The 25,524-nt window shown below is 41.5% G+C and overlaps 1 protein-coding gene across 1 annotated transcript in view; it reads right to left on the bottom strand.

Annotated features, from left to right (window-relative positions):
• Positions 1-6,528: 6,528 nt before the first annotated feature.
• Positions 6,529-25,524, bottom strand: part of PRDM6 (PR/SET domain 6) — a 98,032-nt gene continuing 79,036 nt past the window's right edge. The window contains exons 5-7 of the mRNA XM_068534350.1: positions 22,788-23,130; positions 14,102-14,278; positions 6,529-7,416 (exon numbers count right to left, since the gene is read on the bottom strand). Coding sequence (XP_068390451.1) covers positions 7,302-7,416; positions 14,102-14,278; positions 22,788-23,130 — 635 coding nt within the window. The 3' untranslated portion in view covers positions 6,529-7,301. The remainder of the gene's footprint in view (positions 7,417-14,101; positions 14,279-22,787; positions 23,131-25,524) is intronic.

Genomic DNA, 25,524 nt, shown 5'->3' with positions numbered 1-25,524 from the left:
AAATATATTTACACTTCTTGGCCAATTATCTCTAAATGTGTGCCTGTTTTTCATTTAAACACAATCGAATCCTGGTAGATTCTATCATAAGAGTACAGCTGCATGCATCATTGCATTGGTTCTTTGTGGTTTTTTTAAGATGTGAGTTTAATAAGTTAAAAAAACATAAGCAAGTTGTTTACCATTCTAATTGCAGAATACTTGTTCTTGTCACATCAGTGGTCTTTACAGCAAGGGATCCTCACTACCCACGGTGAGATTCTCCTCATTCTCTTGACTGACTTATTTAAACTTTCCAAACCTCAAAAATCAAGAACAGAAACTGAGCCCTAACTCTAGCCATTTTCTTTGCGGGGAAGTTGAAGAGAGACATATTTCTATTTCAATGGGGAACATTTACAGTAAATTTTAAATTAGCATATGAGGGAAATTTATACAGTGCCTTGATAGCATCTAAATATCACATTTCTGTTAGCATATTACAAAGCTGGATGCCCTCCCCTTGATATAACAAAATAAATTAAGGGGACATCAGGTTTCCAAACTAATTTTGCTGATCTAAGCCAAAGTTTTCCTCGATATCTGAGTCACCAACTTGGCATTTGCATTCGTACCAGGGGAAACCTCTTTCATAGAGTACTTAGAACTTCCCAGGAGAGAAATTTTGCCTGTTCTTTGCTATTTTATTCTCTCCAAGTTGGGAGAAGCTTGAGTATGTGTACTAAATTATTCAGAGAAAGTGAGTCTACCAGGGTTGATTTTTAGCGCTAGACAACGCTTGAATGGGGATCAACAGGGACGGTACGCTGGTGGACACTTGGTCTGAAATGGCCGCTCTCCCCAACATGCGGGGATCACCTATCATCTGTGGTGATAGGAGCTTTTAAAAACATGAATGAGTCGTGCTATAGAAAAATATCTCCAAGTTGTTGAAGTCTATATCAAGATTGTTCTCAGTCAGGAGTGAGGTGCCAAGCTTTGGGGAGAAAAGCAGCAACAGGGATGTTCTGCAAGGCAGGAAACAGGAAATACCAACTGGAGCCCACCGTGTTTGACTGACGGGGAAAACACGTTCATCGTTTTGACAACCATTGCGCCTGTTAGAATCCATATTTGGAAAAAAGTAACATAGATTGTAATTTCAGGACCATGGTAAAGAACTGCCCTGTAATTAAGTCAGTTTATGAAGAAGTTTTGTAAACTTCCTTCTTGAATACCTCTCACAAATAGTCTCATCTAGATTGTTTCTAAGAACTTGAACTGGTTCCTTGAGTACCTCACGCATAGAACTACATTATCTGTGCCTTTGACAAACCAAACCTGTAATGACTCCAGTCTTTCTACCTCAGTGCTTTAAATCAACAGCCTAACCACAGAAGCTCATATTCTTAATGGACACAAGTGCATAATTACTCCATTGACGCCTGAAAAGTAACTCACTTAGCATTTAGTCAGAACAAAGAAAGAAAACTAGATTTCACTTAGCCCCGTTCAGGATGTGCTTTCACTTGTCAATAGCGTTCAAGCCTAGTTCTTTTTTGGCCAGTGTCCAACATAACCTGCCTTCCTGCCCGTTGCCATTTGTCCTAATGTGTATCACACACTTGAGAGGATTTTTTTTCTTTTACTGTGGAATTTTAGCTGCATGTTTAGGAAAATAAAACAATACCTGCCAGCAGTGGGATATTTGAAATTCTGCTGTCCAGAGGCACAGATTTAGAGATACAAAATCAGCAACTATAATAATGCATATTTTGAGAATATTTTAGCATTGTTTCCACAAATGCATTTGATAAATAAACTATACTTGTGTTTGTTTATTTTAAAAAGCTCATATGCTTAAAAAGAGTTTGAATTAAGAGATATTTTCCCTTTTAAAAAATTACTGTCGTGTGGTTTTGGAGGGTGAAAATGTAAAGCTGCTAAGATAAGATTAAGTATATAGGAGAAAAGGATAATGATAGTACCTATGTTACAAGGATTAAATCAGATAATCCATGTTAAGCAGTTAGAACAGTGCCTGACAGTGATTGCACAATATAAATTGCTATCATTATTATTATTCCCGTCGACATCTGAGGGAATAAGCTCAGATTTTATTTTTCCATTAAAATATACACAGCAGATTCTTTTGTAATCCTAAGTACAATGGTAGCATCTCAGTATACAGGGCAGACAATTCAATGGTTTTATGTCTTTGCCCTGTTTTATGGCATATTTTTGTTTTTTTATCATTTTTCATATTGATTTGATGAAACATCTGACATACATTACTTAAAAGAATAAATCAAATAAATATTTTAAATGTTAAACACAACCGTGGATTACAGGCTAAACATCTGTGGCAAGGCTTCCATAGATAAAGCAATATTCTTTTCAGTTTGGCTCTCTTTGGCCAGTTGTATGTGACAGGTGATTGCTGGGTTTGTAGAATTTAATCTTGAGAAGGCTTGAAATATGTGGCTTTTCCTGGGACTCTGTTGTTATTTTGTGGTAGTTCAGATAAGTGCTAGTGATGGGGAAAGCCTCAAACTCTTGGGTGGATAAGGACCTAAACATCTTGTCACTTCATAAAATGTCCCCGAACCTCTTCACCTTGAAAGGAACTTGACAAATCAGTGACATTTCTGAAACCTATTGTTATCATTTAAAGAAGCATATCTCTTAGTATCTTTCAGGATTTGGTGTCAGGAATTGGTAAAGGCTATGGGAAATAAAATTAAATTCACGTCAAGGAAGGAAAATTGAAACCAACTTTTTTGAAAATGTGTTTATTTAGTTTATTTGTTGTTCCTGGCCTGGTTTCTGTAGACATATGTAGCCTTAATATGAGAATGATGGATTTGCTTCTCAACACAGGCTCCTGGGCCTGCTCGGAGGACCCATGACCCCATGCTGTTCTGGAAATGCCCTGCTTTGTGAGATGTGCCACGTTTCCCATTTTAAACGACTCAACAGACACTTGCATTTGATTTTTAAAATCAGTGCAAAACAAATAACAGTAATCATGCTACTTCTACTATGAAAAGCAATGAAACATCAGTTTCTTAAATGCACAACTCAGAGCCAATTATTAGCAATTAGTTCTGCAATGATGTGCCAGGTACCTGGGGCCTTGGAGGCGGTGCCACTGAAGAGGAAGATCCTCCAGCTTTAGCGCATAAAGAGCTTGACAGTGAGGTTCGAAAACAAACTTAACCAAGCAACTGCTACCTTTCAACCAGCAGTGAATATCCACCCTGATGGTGCTCTCTGAAACCTCTCAGAGTGCCACAGCCCACACACTGGGGACAAGGGCTGCATTGCCAAGGCTTGACACTCACAAGGCCACTCAGACCCACACAGGGTCTGCAGAGCTCCTGCCCTGAGTAACTCCAGCCCTGTCCGCATTTGTTACCTTATCACTGGAATAGGGTCATAAAAATCTTAAGACCCAGACCCTAATCCTGGTATCTTGAGATTGTTGCTAAGAACCAACAGCCGGGTTGATCAGCCAAAGACATCCAAGTTGTGTATCTTAATTTGTTTTGAAATTTGCTACCTTCTGGTCCCCAGCTGAGTTTACATCTCTCTGATTCTCCCAGTTGTAGCAATCTCTGTAACTTCACTGAGACAATGGTCTGAAGGCCTAAAAGGCCCATGCTATTAGCCAGACGCTTAGGAGGAGAATATTATTTTCTCTCCAGTATTCAATTAAGTAAAACTCCTTACGGTGAACACCTAAAATGGGGTCTGTATACAAAATAAGAGTTCAGTAAATACTTGATGAATAAATGAATGAAACAATGAACCAATCAATTGACAAAAAAAATTTGATGAGTTGGTAAATGTTAGTAAATCTTTGTTTATCTCGACTAGAATGAACTTTTCCCAAAGTATGATCCAATAAATTGTTAAGCCCTGTGAGGACACTTCTCTATTATACACAGTTTTCCCCCATAAGGCTACACTTGAATGGACGTTCAATAAATATTCACTAATTGAATCAAATTATATAAATTACACAAGATTTAGTTTTATAGTTTTAACTATCCACACAACTCTATAAAAGCATATCTCTTCCCCAAAAAAGTTATTTTTAAAGATAAAGACAACCAAAACGCAAAGCTTATCTTAAAAATATTTATGCACATTTCCTGGGGAAAATATTCAGCTTTACCTAAAGTTACTGAGATTTTTCTAGAAATATGATGTCTGCACACCCACCTGGAATCACTCCCATTAGCTTAGGCTCTTAGCTAGACAAACGGGCATGTGCTAGGATGGCATGTCTTATTCTGGGAAAAATAAAAAAAAAAAAAAATTCAGTCCCCACTGATAGAAAGGGGCAAAAAAGGATTGCTCCAAAAGCCAAACACTGATTCAGCTCTTAGAGTCTCCCTTTCTCATCTTAGATATCCTCCCCTCTCCTCAATGACTCAGAGTTTTTCTTTTTTTCTTTTTATACCACGATTAATTAGGAAGTTGCTAATAAAGAAAACTGACAGATCTTGACGACTGCAGTGTTTACCACCCACTTGCAGTGTCCCTAGGAAATATCTGTCAATTTTAAATAGAAAAGGCTAAAGCAATTGTTGGGAGGTTTTAAGGAGAACCGCCCCCCCGCCTCCAGCTTCAATTAAGAGCATTTGGGACCCAAGTGATGGCGGTACCCGCTTCAGGGCTCCAAGTCAGTTGGCAGGTATAGGCTTATCTTCCCAGTAGACTGATGGCCAAGGCCGGTCTGCTATAAGTCAGCAATGGCTCAGCAATGTGAAAATTGTGAATGTCCCCAATTTTCTATTTGTTCAGTAGCAAATATTTTCGGACCAAACTTGGTAGAAAAGACATGCTGAAAGTTTCCCTTACAAATAAAGGAGAAAAGGGGGCTTAAATGAGCAGAAGACTAGAAGAATCTTTCAGTATAGAGGTTACCGCCATATTAAGTGGGACTTTGTGATCAGCTGGCAAAGCCACTAGAGTGGTAGAGACCATTGTTAACGGAGACTCTGCCCACGCGGGGTATCAAGGGAGGAGTGAAGGCTTCTCATACTCGCGTGGGAGCTCACGAGCACAGGGTGGGATGCGCTGCGTAAAACTGTGAAATGAGGCAAAAGGCAGAACTGGTTTTTCTCACTGAAAACAGTATTAGAAACATACAGATGAGTCCCTTATCATTTTGAAAAAGTACAACCAAATGTTTCAACTTGAATAAATGGAGCAGCTTGCTTGCCTGTATAGCCAGTCTGTCACTTTCGTGCAGATCTGGGCAGCTACATATTCTTTCCACCCTTCGTGGGCAGAGTTTTGCAGCTACATATTCTTTCCACCCTTCCCAATGGCTCACACGTTTGTCAAACGTCTCTGTCACTTAGGGCAAGAAACTATAAAAGCACAACACATTCCAATCTACCAAAGAAAATATTTTCCATCAGAAACAGTTACACAGCAGCACAGAGTGCTTACTACTTCCATGACAAGGAGACAGCAAGAAATGGGGGAACATCCGAGCGACTTCAGATTGGGCAACGGAGGTCAGAATTAGCCAGATTCCTCTGTGAGACATTATTTTGAGACATACATAAATAAGTTACAAACACAGTTAGTGAGGCCCCGTTTCACTCCATTTTAAATGTGGCAGATGGGTGCTAAGGGATGAGGAGGTGAAATGAAAAGAAGAGGAAGATTTCTGAGAACAAAATACATGACGGTAGATTAAACCAAACCACAGCTATCCTTGCCTTTCAGCGGCCAGTTCAGTTACGTGTCTCACATTTTTGCTAAGAGAAGACAATGGCAAGGCTAAAAAGACAAGGAGTTCCTTAAAGGGCTGTGTCCTGCTATCAGGTGACCAAGAAATCTACAAACAAGAGATGGCTGCTAAGTGCTCTAAACTGTTCAGATTTACACCGGCCATCAAGGTAGACTCGGTCTTCGTGATGCTGCTGGGAGTGACTGGCTAATATGCAAGAGCCGTCAGTTCTTCCTGATGTGGGATTATTGTGTGGAATGCGACACAATTTGATTGAGCACCATTGCTGAATTGCCCAAAGGGTAGCTGAAGTGACACCCATTTTCCTGGCACTCAATCAAAGATCAGTGAAACTGTGTACATACTCCTTTCTCTTTCAGTGGATCAGTGTTGAAAGAAGAATATTATCAAGGGCCAGAGGGGATGAGAAGGTAACTCCTCCTGATAAAATTAGCTGTTCAGGGCGGTCTTTTCTAACCACAACCTCTCCGTGGCCCCTCCTCTCCAGGTTTCCTTGTCTGGGCTATTTTCACCTATTTTTGCGGAAATGCCCCACACTCAGGAGGGCCTCCCAGGCTTCCCCTGGAGGTACGAGGAAGGAAGATGAAAGTGCCTAGAATGGTCTTTTGACAGTGGGGCTTGGCACTGTTTTTGCTCACATATTCAACACTTTCATAGACACAACAAAAAATTACTGGAAGCCTAATACCTTATATTCAGCCTCATACTGAAGAACTTTATTTTCGTGTTTGTTTTTTTTTTAAGCTAAAATGTTATTGAAAACAAAACTTTCTCACTAGCTGCTTCAGAACAATATACTGTATTATGAAGCTCCGTACATTTTAAATGTTTTTGAAATCTTGACAGGACACAGTAAGTCCCCATTTTTTTTTTTCCCCCCTTGAATTTTGAATTTTAAACCATCTTCTTCCACTTCCAGGCTCTTCTGCATCAAGACCAGGCTGCTGGACGGAAGGAGCCGTGAGAAAAGTGCATGAGAAATAGTAAGTGTGGAAAACACAGAAATGGAGCACCCGTGGGGCTGAAGATGGCCTGGACTCAGCGAAGGCTCTGGCTCCCGAATCTGTGGTCCCTGCTGGGCAGCCTGAGGCAGGCCAGGCCAAACTGAAACAGCAGGAAGAGGGCTGTACAATGGGTCCCCTTGAATCATGCTACTAAAAAAGGTGCAACGAGAAACAAGTCCCTGTGCATTCTTAGTCACAACTGTGGGCAGAAGAACCCATCTGATTCCTCCCTTTGGTATTAAATAACAGTTTAAAAAAGCTTTTTAGAAACAAAGCAAATACACGGTGGGACTGGAAATGTGAGCCATCCCAGGTGAGTTGTCCACTGAAATGAGTCTCATCCCTAGTCATAAATAAATAATCTCTCTCCTGGTCTGACTTCCACGCCAGGATCAATAGCTCTTAACATCTTACTTATTTTATTACTGCTTTTGGTTTTCCGGGACTGATTGAAAGTTGCTCAGAGGAAATCTTTGGTTTTGCTTAAGTGTCCGTGACATTTAATCATGACTTTCCTTGAAGTTTAATTCCAACCAGTCAATCAGTTAATCCACTTCGATTGATTCTGGGCTCTCGGTTATTGGCTTGCACTCATTGGGCATCCGCTGGTGTCGGCTCAGCTGGGTGGCCTGCGTGAAGCTCCTCTCACACCTCTCGCACCTGGTGGAGGCAAGAGAGAAAATTGAGACCAGGGAGCGGGGCCTGCAGGTTGATGGACTTCCTCTCATCCTGCCTAATCAGAACAGACACTCCAAAGTGGCTTCAGATTTTACCGGCTCAAGAGGTTTAATTGGTGGCTCCTTCCAAGGCCTGGATGCCTGTGATGGGACAAAGCCCGGCTGACGCAGAACAGAGGGATCTGTCAATAGGCAGAGGGAAGGTGATTTCTCCAGAGAGCCCTGTCCTGCTGCAGCTCTGATCACTGTCAGTTCAAATAGATGAGGAACAAAAAGAGATTTTCAGGAGTGAGCCATCAAAGCAGCAGCTTGTCTGCAGTTTTCTGCTCCGTAACCCCAAAGAGAAATTGATGACAAATAGAAGTTCACCTGCTGCTAATTTAAAATCGGGAATTCTACTCCCCTCAGCACAGCAGCCAGAGAGCCATCGTCTTTGAATTCGGAAACTGGAAGAAGCAGTGCATTAGTTTTCAGTGACTGTGGCGGGTGGGTGTGGGTGACCGCTTTGGGGCAAAAGCTAGAGTATCACAGCTCCACCAAAGTCAGGCTTAAAAAATGTTTGCATTGGGATAGGGGACTCGGAAAAACCCGAAATCAACCAATGTTTTGTGTGCTTCAAATTCACCTCTACAAGGTACAGCAGGAAGAATGTACACGTGGGCTGTAATTAAGGGTTGGTGTGTCTGATAAGGAGAAAACTGGCATCGCACTTCAGGAATATCTCCTCCTCTCCTTAACTTAAAAAAAAATGCTAACCTAGAGACCCTGGGCCTAAGCCATCTTCCCTGTGACACACACCGACTAGCTTGATGGCTACACAACCTTCAAAACACACACACACACACTCACACACACGCACACACGCACATTGCTGCAGCAGGCTGGGCACGGACAGTGGCTTCCCTGTCACTATTCCACTTGTCTGGGCCGCCTGGAGCACTGGCCAAGCACCCATCAGGGCACGGCAGCCACCTCAGCGCTCCCCCTAATGTCCTCTCCTGAAACCTTAAAAGGAAAAGATATTCAGGAGAGCTGCAGACAGTTGTTCTTCTTTTAAATAGTGCAACCTTCGGTCTCAGGTCCCTGCACTAGTAGGGCTGTGGTAAAGCCATCAGAAGAAAATCCGCACACGCCCAATCAGATGCCACGTGCCCCACTACCCGGTAGGCAGCCTTGTCTTTTTCCTTTTGAGTAAATTATACAAAGTGCCTTGCCAGGGAAATAATTGCCTATAAAAATAAAACACATCTATCCCTACTAGGGAGTCTTGCGTATGTTTTATCGTTGGGAGGCTGGAGCTTGACTATCACGCTTGGATTTTTCAGGGATCCTGTACCAGCTGAATGTGTCAGCATGAGGCAGTTGTGTTTCTTTCATTGTCTTTCGGGGGATATTTTTAGCAGCCTGTTCCACTGTTAAAAACTGCACTGTGATCTTGACAAATGTATAACGTCAGCTTTAATGTATCAGACCTATCAGCTCAATGAAAATAACTCAGAAGTATTGATCAGCTAATGATTTTTGGTGTATTCATTAACATCCATGGGCAGCTCATCCCCTCTCCAGAGCTCCTGAAGTGCTGATGACATGCTAGTGAATTGCTGACTGTTTATTAGAAAACTGATTAGTTCCTAGATTAGTGTGTCAAAATATACTACCTTTCACTGCTTGACAAACTTTCAAATTATTATATTCCTTTTCTAAAATTATGAAGCTCTAGAATCAAAGACAGCAGAATAGTTTCAAAAATCGTAAGTTAAGACTAGTTACCTAGGTCATGTTTTTGCACCTTTGATCTTGTGTATCAGAATATAAAGAATTCAGAAGTGGGAAGTGTAGTACTTCGTATAAGGCAAATGTGTATGTCTACATGTAATATTAAACACCCAGATTGGGCAGAGACAGTAAGAGGGGAGTTAACATTTTTCTCCTGTGTTTGCCTAACTGCCTCACAGATATTTACACTCATGGAACCATGTGTTGTCATAGTCAGGAAATGTACTAAGTCTATAGGGCTCTCCTGAGATCATCACTGAAAAATCATCTCTAGGGCCATCTGCTCACCAACTGTGAGTAAAAACACATGCAGATGTGTAGAAAATTACCTTAACTTGGATCCTGTTCCTAGGAATCTCCCCTTCTTGAGGAAAGTGGGCTACTAGAAATAACACCTATGTGTGTTGGTAATTATAAGAACGTAATTTGTATAATTAAGGATGTAAAGAGAACTTGACATAAAAATATTTTTAAATAAGGGGAGAGCCTCAGTTTTATGTTCATCATCTTTAATTTTAGAACAAAAATCCCTTCACAAATCATTTACATGGCTTAATGGAACACATCAGAAGGACAGACTCAATGCAAATACTTAGGTTCTGGCAGGTCAGAGTTGGACTTCAGCTGTGTTGGCACTGAATTAACCCTGAACTACAATCCCAGCCAAGTGACTGGCCATGGGCACCTCCAAGCCTGGATTTCATGTGGTTTAGCAGAATAAGAAAGAAAGAAAGATGCGGGTAATGATCCAGGAGACTAAAACTGCTCTGGCACCCAGGGTCTTCCTCTCAGTGCTGACGTCACAGCCTTTAAGGAAACATTGCAGGAACAGTGAAGTGGAAAGCCATCCAAATATCTCAGCAAAGAGAAATTCCCCAACTTTCTGCCAGTGTGGGCACCTTAATTAGACTTGAGTTCCTTTTAGATTTGAGATCATTCTTTACTTAATGTGATAGTTGACTGGCTTATAGGTACAGAGGGAGCTTAACAATTGTCATCTGAAACTGACAGATGTGCAAAACGATGTCAAGTTCTGTTCACAGAAAACCTACAGGAAGCTTTCTTTCTGGTCCTCTATAGCCTGTCACCAAATATTTCCTGAATTAAACCAAATTGCTTCGTACGTATGATGTGCTTAATGCATTTTACTGATGTGTTTTTTTGGTTTGCTTTGATTTTGCCTAGATCTTGTTAAAATATCAGATGCTCTTTGGAATATCCTTTGATTATTTTTTATACTAAGCCAAACTGTCTTCACTTAAGGCAAAAACTTAGTGGTATTTCCCCTGCTTCTAATGAAGAGGGAGAAAAGAAACTCTCCTATGGAAAGTCCTGGTCTTCCCAGCCGCAGGGCCCAGGCATCAAGCAGCTCACATGGACCCGGGGCAGAGCGGCCTCTCTGAGATCTTGAGAGATTATGTTTAGTAACAGAGAAGGAGGAGGGGTTCTCACTGTAAAGAGTAAGTTTGAGACTGACAACTTCCTTCCTTCCCTCCTTCCTTCTTTCCTCTTTTCGATAAAGTGCTTGGCAATTGCTGTGAGATGAAATGATGTCTTGATTTTGTTCCTTGTTCTCCACAACTTCCAGTCTCACAGTACAAACGGAAAGTACAAACTTCAATATGATCCTTTGATGTGTGCTTTTCCTATGATCTCCTTCACCTTATAAATTCTGCATCCACAGCCTAGGTTAGCTGCTGACAAACCCATGATCTACCTAGAGCATGGGGGATGGAGTCTTTCAGTGCCATTTCAGCCAATCAGATTGTGAGACAAAGCCTGGAGTGAAACTCTCATCTCTTACTGCCAAATCTTCTCCAGGCTTCTTGTATGGCAATAATCTTGATCTGTCTTGAAAAATCACTTTTCAGCAGAAGATTTTAGAAGCTAGAAAAGGCTTTCCCCGGTTGTGGCCTGGGCCCTAAGAATCTTGCGAAGGCATCCCAGGCCCTGGGTGGGTAGGACAATGTGGGGACTGAGCCATTTGGGGCATGGGTTGTGTATCTTTACAAGATTCTTTTCTTTCTTTGCAACATTGTTTCAGCCAATACCCATTAGTTGAAGTAGTAAAATTAACCATTGTGGCAAAATCCATTTTATTGACTAATCTGCAACAAACTTTTTTTGAATGTTTGTTTTATAGGCTTGTAAAAGGATATCCTCATAATATTTACAAATGTCCATGGGATGGATATCCATGAGCTATGGTTGGAAGATTCCCAAAATTCCCTTGGGGTAGTTCAATCCTGAATGATCTGGTTGTATACACTGAAGGATTTAGCTTTCCATTTCCTAGAAGACGTTTAAATCTTGCACTTATAAAATAAGCGTACACTCAGTTCTCCCCTGGCAATATGTTTAACATTTGATAAATTAAAAAAACAAACCCTACAGCATATGGCTATCTTAATATGAGAAGAAGCAGGAGGAACTAAAACAGGCGCAGTGAATCTAATTCAACCAACTCTGGTGTTTCCTTTTTTGTTTTTCCAGATGAAATTAGGTTATGGTCCCCAAAAATACTTTGAGAAAGGGAAAACATACAAGTACCAAAGCCCTTCAAATATTAATCTGATGAATTAAAATTAAGTTAAAATGGCACCTCTATTGGAAACAGGACAAAAACAGGATGTTAAAGAAAAAAAACTGACTGGAGTCAACGAGGTTATACTTAAGTAACACCTTAACATTAATAGAAATCTATTTCCCATTCTGACCCGGAAACCTCTTCAATTAATTACTAAAATCTATTTACACAGCAACAAGATAAAAATCAATCTGATTCCTGGCACTGTATCCATCTGGCTACCCTCTCTAATATAAGGGGCCAGGAGGATTGTCAGTCCTCCTGCATCTCTGATTTTGAAGAGCTCTCTTGCTCAAAGGCACAGGGAATGTGCCATTGCCATCTTCTACATCTAGAACAGTGGTGAAACCAGAATCTGTGAACCCCCGAGGGCCTGGGGGAAATGACAAAGCCCACTGTGCAGACACAGACACCTGCCATAGGGAACTCGAGGACTGTGCTAACCTACACGGCCCTTAAGGGTGGATTTAGAAAAAGGGCCCCTTGGGGCTATGGCAGCCCCAGAGGGCACAGCTTGGCTGGCGTAGTGCAGGCTGGATTTTTAGACCCCATCCAGTGCCCTCAGCCAGATGCCTTTATGCAGTAAATAAGCCCCACCTGTGTACACAGACAAACATTAAAACTTTTCATTATTAGTTAATATCATAAATTAAACCACAATGGAAAACAGTTAAGAATAATGAATAAAGGTAACTAATTCATGGGGAGGTGGGTAAAGATGACAGCCTTTTTGTGAGCCTCTCCCTCGCCTGGCAGACACCGAGGCAGGCAGGGCCCAGACCAGCAGGACTCTGCCACCCCAAGCTGAGCCCAGCCTCAGGCCGAGCACCATGGCAACTGCATGCTACGCCAGCAGGTCCAGAGGGAAAAGCATGGGTAATGAGACTCTGGGAAGACTCCTTGGCTGAGACCAAGAAAGAGGATTCATCTCCTACTGCCTGAATCATTTCCTTTCTTGATTGATCTTGTCCTACAGAAGGTAAATAGGCCGTTCGTCCATGCCCTTTTCATGTTCCTCCTTAATCAAGGAAAGTCATTATGGCAAATGAGGAAAGAGAGATATAAGAGGGTTGAACCAAAAAGAGTCTACCACACAGACAGTAAAATCTGCTCTGAGATGACCAACCACTCACACAAGCTGGCTTACCCTCCCAAGCCTTTCCATGTCCCACATGGGCTACCAGAAAGCCTCCTTTCCTTTGTATGCCTGGAAAACTCCTACTCATCATTCAAAACACATCTTAAACATCATCTTCTCCAGATAGCATTGATTACTCCACTTTCATGCTACCCCGAAACACTGTACATACATGCCTTATTGTTTTTCACTTTTGCACCCTTCACCCTATGTGGTAATACTTGCTTATTAATTGGGCTTCCCCATAAACTATGAGGTCTTCAAAGACTAGGGGGCTGAGTTTCATTCACCTTTATATCTCTTGTGCCTAGCAGGGTGCCTAGTACAAAAGAAGGTGTTCAATAAATATTTGCTGAATGAATGAACACATATATACATGAATGAATGAATGAGTGAGCGAGTGAATGAATAGCCCATCTTGCAGGATTCAGATGTCCACCGTTTTCATGACTGTGCTATATCTAGAAAACATAGTCTCTCGCTCAGGTGCCCTTACCTTGCCAAAGCCCTTGGAATTCCGTTCTCTTTCCACATTCCTTGAATCCTCAAGGACTCAGACATGCCCTATGTTTGGTTTGGTTTTTCTTTTTTTCATTAACATGATAAGTCTGAGATCCAAAGGGCATGCTGAAAAGCTACCAATTGGCTGCTATAATAGATTCAACCCCCCCTTAACAAATATAAAAGTGGAGGAAATCGTTCATCAGAATCCTAAAGGGTTCAGATTTCCCAAGAGACGATTCATTCAGCTGTCCTCGATTGTGGCCACCTTGCTGATGGTCAGGGGACTTGCTTGCTGATGGCCAGAGATGGCATTCTGCATGCCTCCTAGCTCAAATTCTAGAAGCACAGACCCTCAGAAACCAGAAAGAATCTTAAAATTACTTACTCCTACTTCCTGATTTTACTGGTGAGAAAACAGACCACGAAGAACGTCTCACGTCCAAGGTTGCACAGCTCAACCCAGGATCAGTGTATACATTTCCTGACTTCATTTTCCCAGCATCGACCACTAAACAAGCGGGGCCCTTCTGCAGCCTGGACGCTGACTTTCTAAACAGCTTTCTCCACCAGCGGGCTGAGCCAGGCAGTGCTGGGGCCACCTTGTCTGCCGGCTCTCGGGAAAGGCTCAGAGAGAGAAGGGGTACAGTGCGAGCCGCTACTTACTTGAAGGGCTTTTCTCCAGTGTGGGTTCGGATGTGGTTGTTGAGCGTGGTGGCCCCGGCAAAGGCACGACCACAGTAGCCACATTTGAAAGGCCGGTCACTGGAGTGAGTGACCACGTGGTTCCTCAGTTCTGAAGGCTGGGAAAAGGACTGGGAGCAGTGGCCGCATTGGTATGGTCTGAAACAAACGAAGACACTGCCTGGTCATTACGTTCCATGTCAGTCAGTAGACGTCAGCATCATGAGGCAAGGGCCAAAACGTTTTGGTGACGTTCTCTCAGTTTCTGGAACAAAGCATAGCGCTGGGGCTGCTAGGTTCTCATTACTATACGTGTTGCCACACGAACAAAATTAACAGAGCTGATGAGACCCGTTCATATTCCCCACAGAATATTCCTTTCCGGTATTAGCCATACCATTTCAAGAACTCCTATTTCTTGTTTTGAGCCACCCCCGGGCAAATACTGGAGCGTTGAGAGTACAGACTTGATGAAGCAGAATAGTACAAGAGAAGATATGTAATTGTCTCTCGTAATTCTGTGGCCCTTTAACTTTTCAAAGGGCTTTAACATCAATTATCTAGTTTAATCTTTACAATAATCCTCTCAGGGAAAGCAGATGTTATGATCTCTGTCAGTTCAGAAAAGTGAGGATAAACTGTCCTCCAAGGAAATAAGCTCTTGATGCCAAGGTCACTCTAGGGTGACTGGACCTTATTCTAAGTCCCAGGTAAAGATGCAGGCAAGTCAGCAAGCTGCATGTGTGTTTTAATAGATACTAGACTGTCCTGTGGTCTGTCTATAGCACATCCCCAACTTGGGGTTGTCTGATAGTGCACAGACCAACACAGGCGTGCACCCAGATTTGTTTCTTTGTAAAAGAAATCCTGACTTCTACTTACTCTCTCCCCGCCCCAACCTATCCACTGGGTCTTTTTTCGTGAACTTCGGCTCCCCAGTTTAATCTGGTAGCAAGCAATGATTTATAGCAGCACAGAAATGACAGGATGTCACTATGTTTGCAGGAGGAGTACTGGGATGCAAAAGCAAATGGAAGGAAGTTGTGACAAATACCTGATAATTAGCAAGATTATCAGAGCGCATTCTTTTCAGCTCATGAGAAGGAAATCAATTTTTGGTTTTCATAAAATAAATTAAAATTCTGTCCTCTCTACAGAAGTTCTTCTGCTTACTTAAGCAGAATCTGGTGAGTGATATAAAACCTGGGGAGTTTTCCCTATTCGAGGCTATTTCATATCATTCCTTGACAGGGCTCTAATTTGTTTATCAAAATTTTTCTTGAGAAAATTAATAATCTGTCATGAGCGATATCAACAGAGCTCAGGAAGCCTTGGCTTGTGGCTCAGACATTTCTGGCTGCGTTTAGAAAGCCAATGACAAAAGCAGACTTAATTGCTCTACCTTTAGCAAATGCATAAGCTCCAATGACCAGAAACCAAAATGAAGGGCTAGGAAACAATGGTGACCGAGCATGTACAACAATTCAATTACGTGCAAAATAAAGTGTACCCTTCTCATTTGTCAAGTGAAGTGCTTAATTGTGGCTACTTGCCTCACTGAACACAAATACGATTATTTTACCAGGCTTCAGCGCACTGAGCACTGATTGTAGAATTTTTTAGCTTGATGAATAGTCTGGGATTGGTCAATAACTCAATACTATACAATTTTAATTACTTACATTTAGAAATCTATCTAACTGCTCTCAAACAAGTTTCAAAGAAATATATAAGAGTCCTTGGTAAGGACTTTATCAAACTTGACAAATTGCACATGCATTCTACTACAATCATGAAATAAAGCTTTGAAGCCATTAAAATCATATGTAGATGAAAATATCCTTTTGCCAAATTTATTCTTTGTAGTAACCATTAACCTTAAAGGGGTCCTCAAGAAATCATTCTCTCAGGGGTGAATTTTTTAAACGTATTGAAGATTATAAACAAAATAATATATTAATATATGCTATATCCACTGACAATTGATTTTTTCTAATAGTGAAGGACCATTAACATTTATTAGCCTCTGGTTATCTATTTTTAATAGCTATCAAAATAAACAATAATCCACTAAATAAAACCAATTAATCTTTTTTTTTTTCTAACTCTGCTGTCAAAAGTTGGGGTGATTTATTTCCTATAGTCAGAAGTCATTCCATCCTTTTTATGCTAATAGTCAAGGTGGCAAAGATTTACACACAAAAGAGATGACCACAGAGAGGCTTATGCTGAATTCTTATATCAAGGTAACACCAATGAAAGGCAGATCAGATTATAAAAAATCACCTTGGCCAGTACCAGTCTGAGCGGTATTTGCTAGGTATCCCGTGACCTACGGCACAGCTTTTAAAACTTTGCAGAATTCAGCTGACTGAATGGAACAGCCTCGAATGGGCGAGATGGGAGAGGTGAGTTCTGCTTCAGCCTCTGACCCCAATCAGCTGTGGGACTTGACAAGTCGCCCAACGTCCCTGACTCTCCATCTCCTCATCTCTCTGGTAAGCAGGATGGACGGAACTAGATGCCCTCTCGCATCCCATCATGTTCTGCTCCTGCTTTCAGATAATCAACAAGCACGTGCCACCTAAGGATCTGTCCAAGACACGGCCTCACAGTAGACAGCATTGACGATGCGACCTCCCTCCTCCATCGTGTGTACCAGCCAGTGCCCTGCAGGGAGAGCTTTCCACGGTTTTGTGTGTCTAGTCATGCTAACTAGAATATAGACCATTTAAACTTACTTGGTGCAACAGTTAAGAATTCAGAGCAAGAAGAAAATCTAGTACCAAAATATAGGACCCAACTTTAGTTGATCTCAAAAAACAAAGTGATATCCCTTTAAGTCTGGTACCTTAAAGAGTAAGATTTTAGAGCATATGGTCATATTCACCGCTGCAGAAACTGATTTCATGTAGAATTTAGAACTAAAATGTGTACTCTATTTGCCACTGTGTTAACAGATTCTCTCTCTCAGCCTAGAAATATATGGAAAGTTAGCCCTCAGGAAATACAGACAAGATACTGCTTTCCCTAGATTTTCAATATTTCCTAAAAATGAATAAAAGGAAATGATCAAAAAGTAATTTTAACATTAATTGTATCCTAGAGTTCATCTAAGGGCATAGGAATACATTCAAGACAGAATGAAATCTTCAAGCCCAAGAGCAGGGCTTACTTAGAAATCATCATCATCACCATAGAATCTCAGACATCACAACTTCTTTTGGGACAACTGACCACAGGATTTAAGACTCTGTATGGATGCTTTTAGTAGCACACCCTGACTCCTCACCTCTCAGATTACAGCTAAAGGGCTTTGGGGGCACAGAATCAGTTGCCATTACTCAGCTTTTTATTGTGATGACTAACATTCCCATTAACTTTTCAAGGTCTGGTCAAAGGGGCAATACCGTGGTGGGGGAGTGGCAGGTACAAACTACTGGGTGTGAGACAGGCTCCAGGATGCATTGTACAACACGGGGAACAGAGCCAATATTTTGTAATAACTGTAAACGGAGTGTAACCTTTAAAAACTGGATATTAAAAAAAAGACTCATAGAATAAAGGGTGGGGTTTGAAAAGTTCTACAAATACTAAAGGGATAAAAAAGTGAAAAAAAGAAAAGAAAAGAAAATATCATCATCGACCAAAAAAAATTAAAAGGTAAGCCTTAATTTATTAAACTTTTGGATACAATCAGTTTCAAATCCCAAGTTCTGCTCCCTTTGATGTGTCATACCAGAAGCAGCCCAGGAGGACTGGCATAGTCAAGAGCTGTGTTCAGCTTCACTCTTTGTAGGATCTCATGTCATTCAGCAGCTAAATGGGACTCTCCTTTCTAAAGCACTTTGATTCTTTCCAAGTCATCATACACACACAGCATTTTATTATTCTCAAAACAAATGCAATGAGCATTCTTCACAAAGAGATAACATTTCGTAACCAGTAAAAGCTTTTGGCGGTTTTTTTTGTTTTTTTGTTTTTTTAACACTACTTGAGACATCCAGCAGTGCTGTCAATGACGGAAGTGTTCTATATCTACGCTATCCAATACGGGAACCACTAGCCACAAGCAGCTACTGAGCACTGGAAATGCGGCTAGGGTGACTGAGAAACTGAAGTATTATTTTACTTAACTTTGATTAATTTAAATTTAAATAGCCTTGTGTGGCTTGTTCCAACACAGAAATATCAAGCTTCATGAAAAACTAGAATGTGCTCTGTCCTCAACAATGAAATATTTAAAAAACAGACAAAGCCTGGGTCGATTTAGTTAGCGTATATCAATGCCGGTAGATTTTTAAGCAAAAAGAAAGCAGCAAGACAATTTTGTATGTCCCCTGGCATTCTCTGCAACTGGCGGCTCCTCTGCTAAAGATGACTCCAGTAAAATGTGCAATTCATTTACTTGGAGTCTGTAATTGGTTTGTTGTACACATAGGAAAAGGATGAAACATTTAACAAAATTAAGTGTGGTTTGGTTTAAAATATTATTAATCCTTCTTTGATTTTTTTTTTTTTTTTCATGGCATGAAAGCCTCCAGGACAAAAGTTGTTCAGTTGGGCCCACAACTGAACAACAAGCAAGGAATGTCTCCTTGCTCCCCGTCAGTCAAGCCCAAGTGCACATCGCCCGAGACTTCATACGGGGCGCTACTTAGGTCACTGCTAGCTGTGTGGAGTGAGAAAAGAACTAAGCTCTATGTAAGGAGAAAAAGATTTCAGGAAAGTGGCTTAAGTATGGAGCCGAAACCCTGGGAGAACATGGAAAGAAGGTAACCTTCACACTTGGGGGAGGGGGAAACAGTGGAACACCAGAACACTGACACATTCCAAAGAAACTATTATGGTGATGGATTATCTCCAGGCTCCTCCCACCAAACAGCTCCTTCTAGAGTTATCTTCCCCTCTGGTACCACCACACCCAATTATAAACAAGGATACTCAAAACATAAATGTGAACGGCTGACAGTATGCCCAGGAGGCTAAAGGCAAACTTTCCCCAGGTAGCACAATCAGAAAGTAAGGAAAAGGATGCAAAATAAAGATAAGCACTAAAAAGACATTCTGCAGAAAATAAAAGAGAACATATTAATCAGAAAATAATCCACTCTGATTGAAGGCATTGCTTACCCCTTTCTGGACTCCCCCTGCCCCCAAATGGGACTGTTGAACCTTTCTGTAGTGGAGAAACAGAAGAGAAAAGGGATTTCTAATTCCTGTTTCAGGCACAAGTCAGTCAAGCTGCCCTGGCCCAGGTAATAAGCTTATGCCAAACCTCAAATGTTTACGAGGTCCCTAAGTCCCTCGTCCTTAGTCTAGATCTAGATTCCGACAGCTTCTTCCCTTTGAATTCACTCAGGAAAGAAAAAGTCAGTAGCTTGAGAAAAAAGAAGAAGAGACTTTTGGTTTTGTACGTTTAATATTAACAGAATAAAATAAAGAAATAACAATTCTGTGGCTGCTGGGCCCTCATACGGGTGTATTTTTATCTTGAATGCTAATTCCTACTAAGAAAGGTCAAACGGAATTTTCTTCTGCGTTCAATGTAAATAACACGGTAGTGAAAAATGGTACTGCTGACAACCCCGGGTATCCTCGGACCTCCTTCCTTTATATCGAGGCATAGACTCACTGATGGTCCCTCACATGCAGAACCTCACAAATAAAGACACACACAGTCTCTTTCATGAAGGTTCAAATGTCTTGGGTTTCATGGCCAAATATTCAGTGTGTTGAGTGAAAAATCTTTTGGACCTAAGATTCGGGGGCCTGTTTCAAATTTGGACGTGTTTGAAACTCTAACCTGTTTACTTTCTGACTTTGTCTTCTGTGTCTCCCTTTCTTGCCTCTAGTTCTAGCAAGATTTTCCTATCAAAATAAAACGTTTGAGTTTTTCAAATAGAAGGGAAATGGTTTCTCACTGGCAGGTTCTAAGCTTTTTCACTGTATATGGCTGAACGGGCACAAACTGCCAAAGACTAAAAGCCACCTAATTTAGGGAGTCAATCACTAAAGAAAATATGTATATTCAGCAGCTGTAAGTCTCCACATGGAAAATAAGAGGAAAGACTCCAAATTTCACAACCGTGCACAAATTGATGTTCCATTTTAGTTCTGCATATTTCTCCTCTTTAGCAATTCACCTTGTGTGGTTAAGAATTAGGGAGAGTATCTTCTACTTCAAAACTTGCCGGTACCAGGAGAGCATGCTAGGTTCTAGAACACCATACAGAACCTATATGCTGAAAGCAAATTATGTATCTCAATGAAATTATGTATCTCAATGAAACTAGTGGGTCAAAGAGACTGGGCATCTCTATTTCCCTTATCTCCAATAATCATCTCAGATGTGATGGAGTAATTCAAGCATCTCCCCATTACTAGTAAGAAACATTGTACTTTCTTACTTTGCCTATAAAGGGACTAATTCTTTGAACTCATAATTCTTAGTTTTAACTTATTCATGAATGATGGTGAATCATACCACCTCTCAAGTCTTCACCAACAAAGCACAGGGAAGAGAGAAGTAGGAACCCACTGCTTTAATAATTTGATTTCCACCCTGGTGATCTACCTGAATATCAAGCACATTACTTCACCTCATCTGGGAACCTGGCCAAACGACACCTGGGCATCTGCATCAAATAAGCCCACCAGGGTCTCGCACTGGATGGGAGTCTCAAGCCACTTGGATTTTTGCCAGTAACTCTAGATTAGCTTGGAATCAGCGATGACCTAACAGTCTCTCGTGGAAGTCTATTTTGTACATGTAAGTTTTCTAATTTGTAGGGCACTTTTCTGACAGATTACATAGATGCTTTACAAATTCTGACACTATTATTTGACAGAACAGACTTCATAGGGACTTAAACCATAATCCACATAGGGTTTTCAAAGCGTAACTGGCGTCAGACAAAACAGTCTGTTTTGCTAACTTTCTATTTACCAAGACATACTTTCATTGTTTTATATGACATTCAGCATGAAGACTGTATCATACCCAAAGCTAAGCTTTCAGTTCCTGTATCCAGAAACTTTCAACTATCATTTCATCTTACCTTGTATGTTCAGTTATTACGACCACAATGAACCTGTGCATATAACAGATCCACACACCTAAACTCATTCAATTCAAAAAGCAAGTTTATAATAACAAAATTTTAATGCATTTTTATATTTAAAAAAATAAAATGCTTTGCAAACTCTGAATAGATGTATCTTGAGGCTATTCTGTATACTTGCAAGGAAGGCAGACTTTAAAAAAAAAAAACCTGTTGGAGTAAGGAAAACATTTTCAAAACTTTTGTGTCCCTTCTAAAGCCAGTAGTACTAAGATATGCAGAAGTCTGTGGATATTTTCACCAGGGGGCTCTCCTACTGAAGGTAAAAGATTATAAAGACACAGCCACCTTAACAGCTGTAATACAAATGCTTCAACATCAGTCAGTCACAGCAATGCTTGATGCCAAGCAAGTGGTTTCTAGAATGGCACAAATAAAAATATATACACATGTAAATGTGCACATGTACCCTAAAATGGATCATTATTATTTCTGAAAAGATTCACCCCCTCTCCACCACACTTCTATCCTCCCTGCCTGCTTGGGTTCGAGTACACTGTCGTATCCTGCAGAGCTGGGAGGGGAGAGTTGGGTGTGTATCATAAGGCAAGGAGAGCTGAGTGGCTTAAGGTTAATCATCGGTGGCCAAATTAAGAAAATAATTCCGGAGTCCTGCTTTCGAGTCTCCTATCCTACTTCCAAAATTTACTTTCTGCTTTTATATTCAAAATATTCTTAGATACTTGGGGTTTAATCAAATTTTCATAGGATGTGAAGGGGAGATAAAACATTGTCCTTTCTCACTGAATTAATTTGATTTTTGTCTTTTGCACTCCCAGCTATCAAGACTGTCGACTAAACCAGTTTTGATTCATAAATAATAGTTCCATTATATCTACTGTGCCACTCGCCAGAGTACCTGAAATTTTAATTCACTTGTTCAGCTAAATTTCATCCTCAGTTCATGGCCATAAAATTCTTTATTGACAAACTTTCAAAGCAACTTTGACTCTGAGGTATCTAGTCAACATTTTTCTTCTGTGTGGATATTAGTTTATTGAATAAGTGGCATCTGTTTTCCTCCACATCACTAGCAGAGTAGGTATTTCCTTTTGACAGCTTTGCAGGATTTATGGGTTTGCATGCTCTGAAGAAAAATAGTACTAAGCAAAAAATTCCAATTCATTACCTCTTAGTACTTAATTAAGTTCATACCCACGGCACACTGGAGGTGAACCCTGAGACGACTGAACAGCAGCAGAGCGGCCAGCTATATTATCTTTGGAAGACAGAGAGGATTCTAATTATCCTGACCTCATTTTTCCATCTATGATATTCATCAATGTGCCTTCTATTTTGCCTCCCGTTAGACCCGGGCAGAGCTGTTTGGAAAGCGACAGCAGATCCCTTTCTGCAGCCACTGTTCATGCAGCCCTTCTACACAATAAAGCCAAAGAGGGGCCCAACATTACTCTCTGACCTTCCAGAATGCAGACCTCTGATCACAGAGTTTTCCCCGAGGTGTGACTGGAGGAGGCGACAGGAAGGCAAGCAGTGAGTCTCAGAAGCAAACACAGCCGGCGAGCAACGAGAGGTGGGGTTACCTGTCGGGGTTCTGTGTGCACACGTGCATCTGTAACAGGATCCTCTGTGTGAAAGTCTTAAAGCACTGCCCGCACTTCCAAAGATGCCAGTCACTGAACTCCGAGTGCAGCTGGCTGGTGGAGGTCGGGCTTGCAAGGACTCGCTGGTTTTTCACGTTGATTTGATTAAATCCCGATTCCATGGGCCCAGACTTATCCAGGAGGGAGAAGTTCCTGCCGCACGGAGTCTGTGGGAAGACGACGGAGCGCTGCTGGGCGGCAGGGGAGAGTTTGCTGCTCTTGTTGAAGGGCTGCAGGGGGTCCTGTCTGCACATGGCTTCCATGACCGTCGAGGGGACATTTACTGGGAGAACAGCAAGGGGTTGAGAAGATCAGTTTTATTAGCCCTTCAAACAAGCATGATAACACACACTTCTAAAAAATTCCTATAAGTCAACAGTTTAAAAATTGGTTTTTCTGGACTCAGAATGGACATAGAGCAGACAATTTGATTTAAGGGGGCAAGCACAATTACCACAAATGAACTCATTCAATGCCTATATTTATTAAGTACCTATTTTCTGCTTGAGATTTTTCATACATGGTCTTTGCCCTCACAGAGCTCACTTATGACTTGAGATAAAATGACTCCATAACGAGGCTCCACGCTGCAGCCTAGATTTGGGGGTTCTCAGACGGGAAGTACAGCAAGAGACAGGGAGAGAAAGGTGGGGCTCCCCAGAGAGGGTGGCCTTGAGCAGAGAAGGTAGATTCAGGCCTTCAGGATTTCAGGCCTTCCATCCAACCCTGTCAGCACAAAACAGGTTTTCAAGAAAAACTGGCTGAAGAGATGAAGGCAACCCTATGAAAGACGCCTGGAGACAGAAGTCTGGCACGCTGGTGGGATGGCACGGGAATCGAGCTGACCGAGCACAGCATGGGCTTTCGGGGAGCAGATCTCAGAGGGCCTTTAATGTCCAAATAAATAAACAGAAGACTTCAGGCCTAAGAAATAGACACTGACCGTTTCTGACCAGAGGAACAGCAAGAAAAGAATCAGTGTTCAGGAAGGGCCCGAGTGAGGCACGATGCACAGACAGGGTGCGGTGTGTAAGGTAAGAGTGGGAGGCGACAGAGTGTGCAATCTTGGAGCGCGGTGCTTGACACTTGGGCTTTGGAATCAGAAAGATCTATGTTCAAATCCTGACTCTGCCTTTTATCAGCTTGGTGACCTTAGGCAAGTTATGCAATCTCCCTGTGCCTTTGTTTCCTCATCTGTAAAATGAGGACAATGGAAGTAATCATCTTAACAGTAATAGCAGCATGGCTTAGCGGTCGAGATGGCCTAAATTTAAACTCCACTATTCACAGCTGTCCCTTGGTATCCAATGGGGGTTGGTTCCAGGACCCTCGCGGATACCAAAATCTGTAGATGCTCAAGTCCCCTGTATAAAATGGCACGGTTATTTGCATATAATCTACTCATATCTTGCCGGATACTTTAAATCATCTCTAGATCAGTTATAATACCTAATACCATGTAAATGCTATGTAAATAGTTGCCAGCATGCAGCAAATTCAAGTTTTGCTTTGTGGCACTTTCTGGAATTTTTTTCCCAAATATTTTCCATCTGTGGTTGGTTGAATCTGCGGATGCAGACCCTTGCATACAGAAGGCTGACTGTAATACCTTTGTGACTGTGGGCAAATATAGAACATCTGAATCCACAATTTAGTCCTTGGTAAAATGTAAAGTGGTTACTGGAAGGATTGGGTGCGATAATGCATAGACAGCTGCTTGTAAATGCTATGGTTGCCACTCGGTAGATGTTGAGCTCTAGGAGCCCTGGCTTCCTTATCTTTAAACCCCCTTTTATGAGGTTTAAATGAGATACTGAAAGTACTCATCACAGGGCCTACCATCAACAACAGCCACCATTCTTATTCTAGAAGAAGAGTCTGGAATGAAGGGAGATGGATTCAAGCACGGGTGGTGGCAGTGGGAGTGGGGAAAGAATTAAAAGCAACATTTTTGAGGAGGGAACCCTCACATACTTGAAATTTTTCTTTCTTTCTTTTTTTTAAGTTGTCATTGTGTTAATAATATATATCATGTATTCACTGGTCAACCCACAGGTTCAGAGGTAATTAGAACCTAATATGCTTAAAAACTGTTATTCTTTTTTTAAGTAACCACTCTGTCAATAAAATGTATTTCTTGGTATTTCAGAGATCACAGAGATGAAAGGTTACAGGGTGGTCAAGAGAAGGAAATTAGAGACCAAAAAGTTTAAAAAGGATGACTGGCAAAAAGGTTAGTGATGGGAAGTAAACTATGGCTGTTGGCCACTAGTTCAAGGCCACGTGGAGGAAATACATGAACTGGGAGCTCTCATTCGTCCGACACGGACCATCTCTGAAAGTCCTACGAAGCACAAAGACTCAGGCGTCCTCAACTATAAAAAGAGAGTGGTAGGGGACCGTGACCGCCAGGAGGCTCCACGCTTGAGTGGACAGGTAGACACCACGTGTGGAGGCTAATGGGTCGCCACTAAGGACCCTTCATCTCTGAGTGTTCTACATAATCACATGTACTTGATGAATCCAGCAAAAGGAATAGCTCATCCTACAGGGTTCTGTTGGCCTGGCCCATCCTGTCTTAGGAAGGAGAAATAAAACAAGAGACTCACAGACCAGGGGAGAGCCTAGAGTTTGTCTAGTTGGCAGTTCTTTACCCTGAATGCATATTAGACTCACA

The sequence above is a fragment of the Eschrichtius robustus genome, chromosome 2 (genome assembly GCF_028021215.1).
Source record: "Eschrichtius robustus isolate mEscRob2 chromosome 2, mEscRob2.pri, whole genome shotgun sequence".
Taxonomy (NCBI): Eukaryota; Metazoa; Chordata; class Mammalia; order Artiodactyla; family Eschrichtiidae; genus Eschrichtius; species Eschrichtius robustus.
The sequence above is the reverse complement of the archived record's forward strand: the minus strand, read 5'-3'. Positions and strand labels throughout refer to the sequence as shown.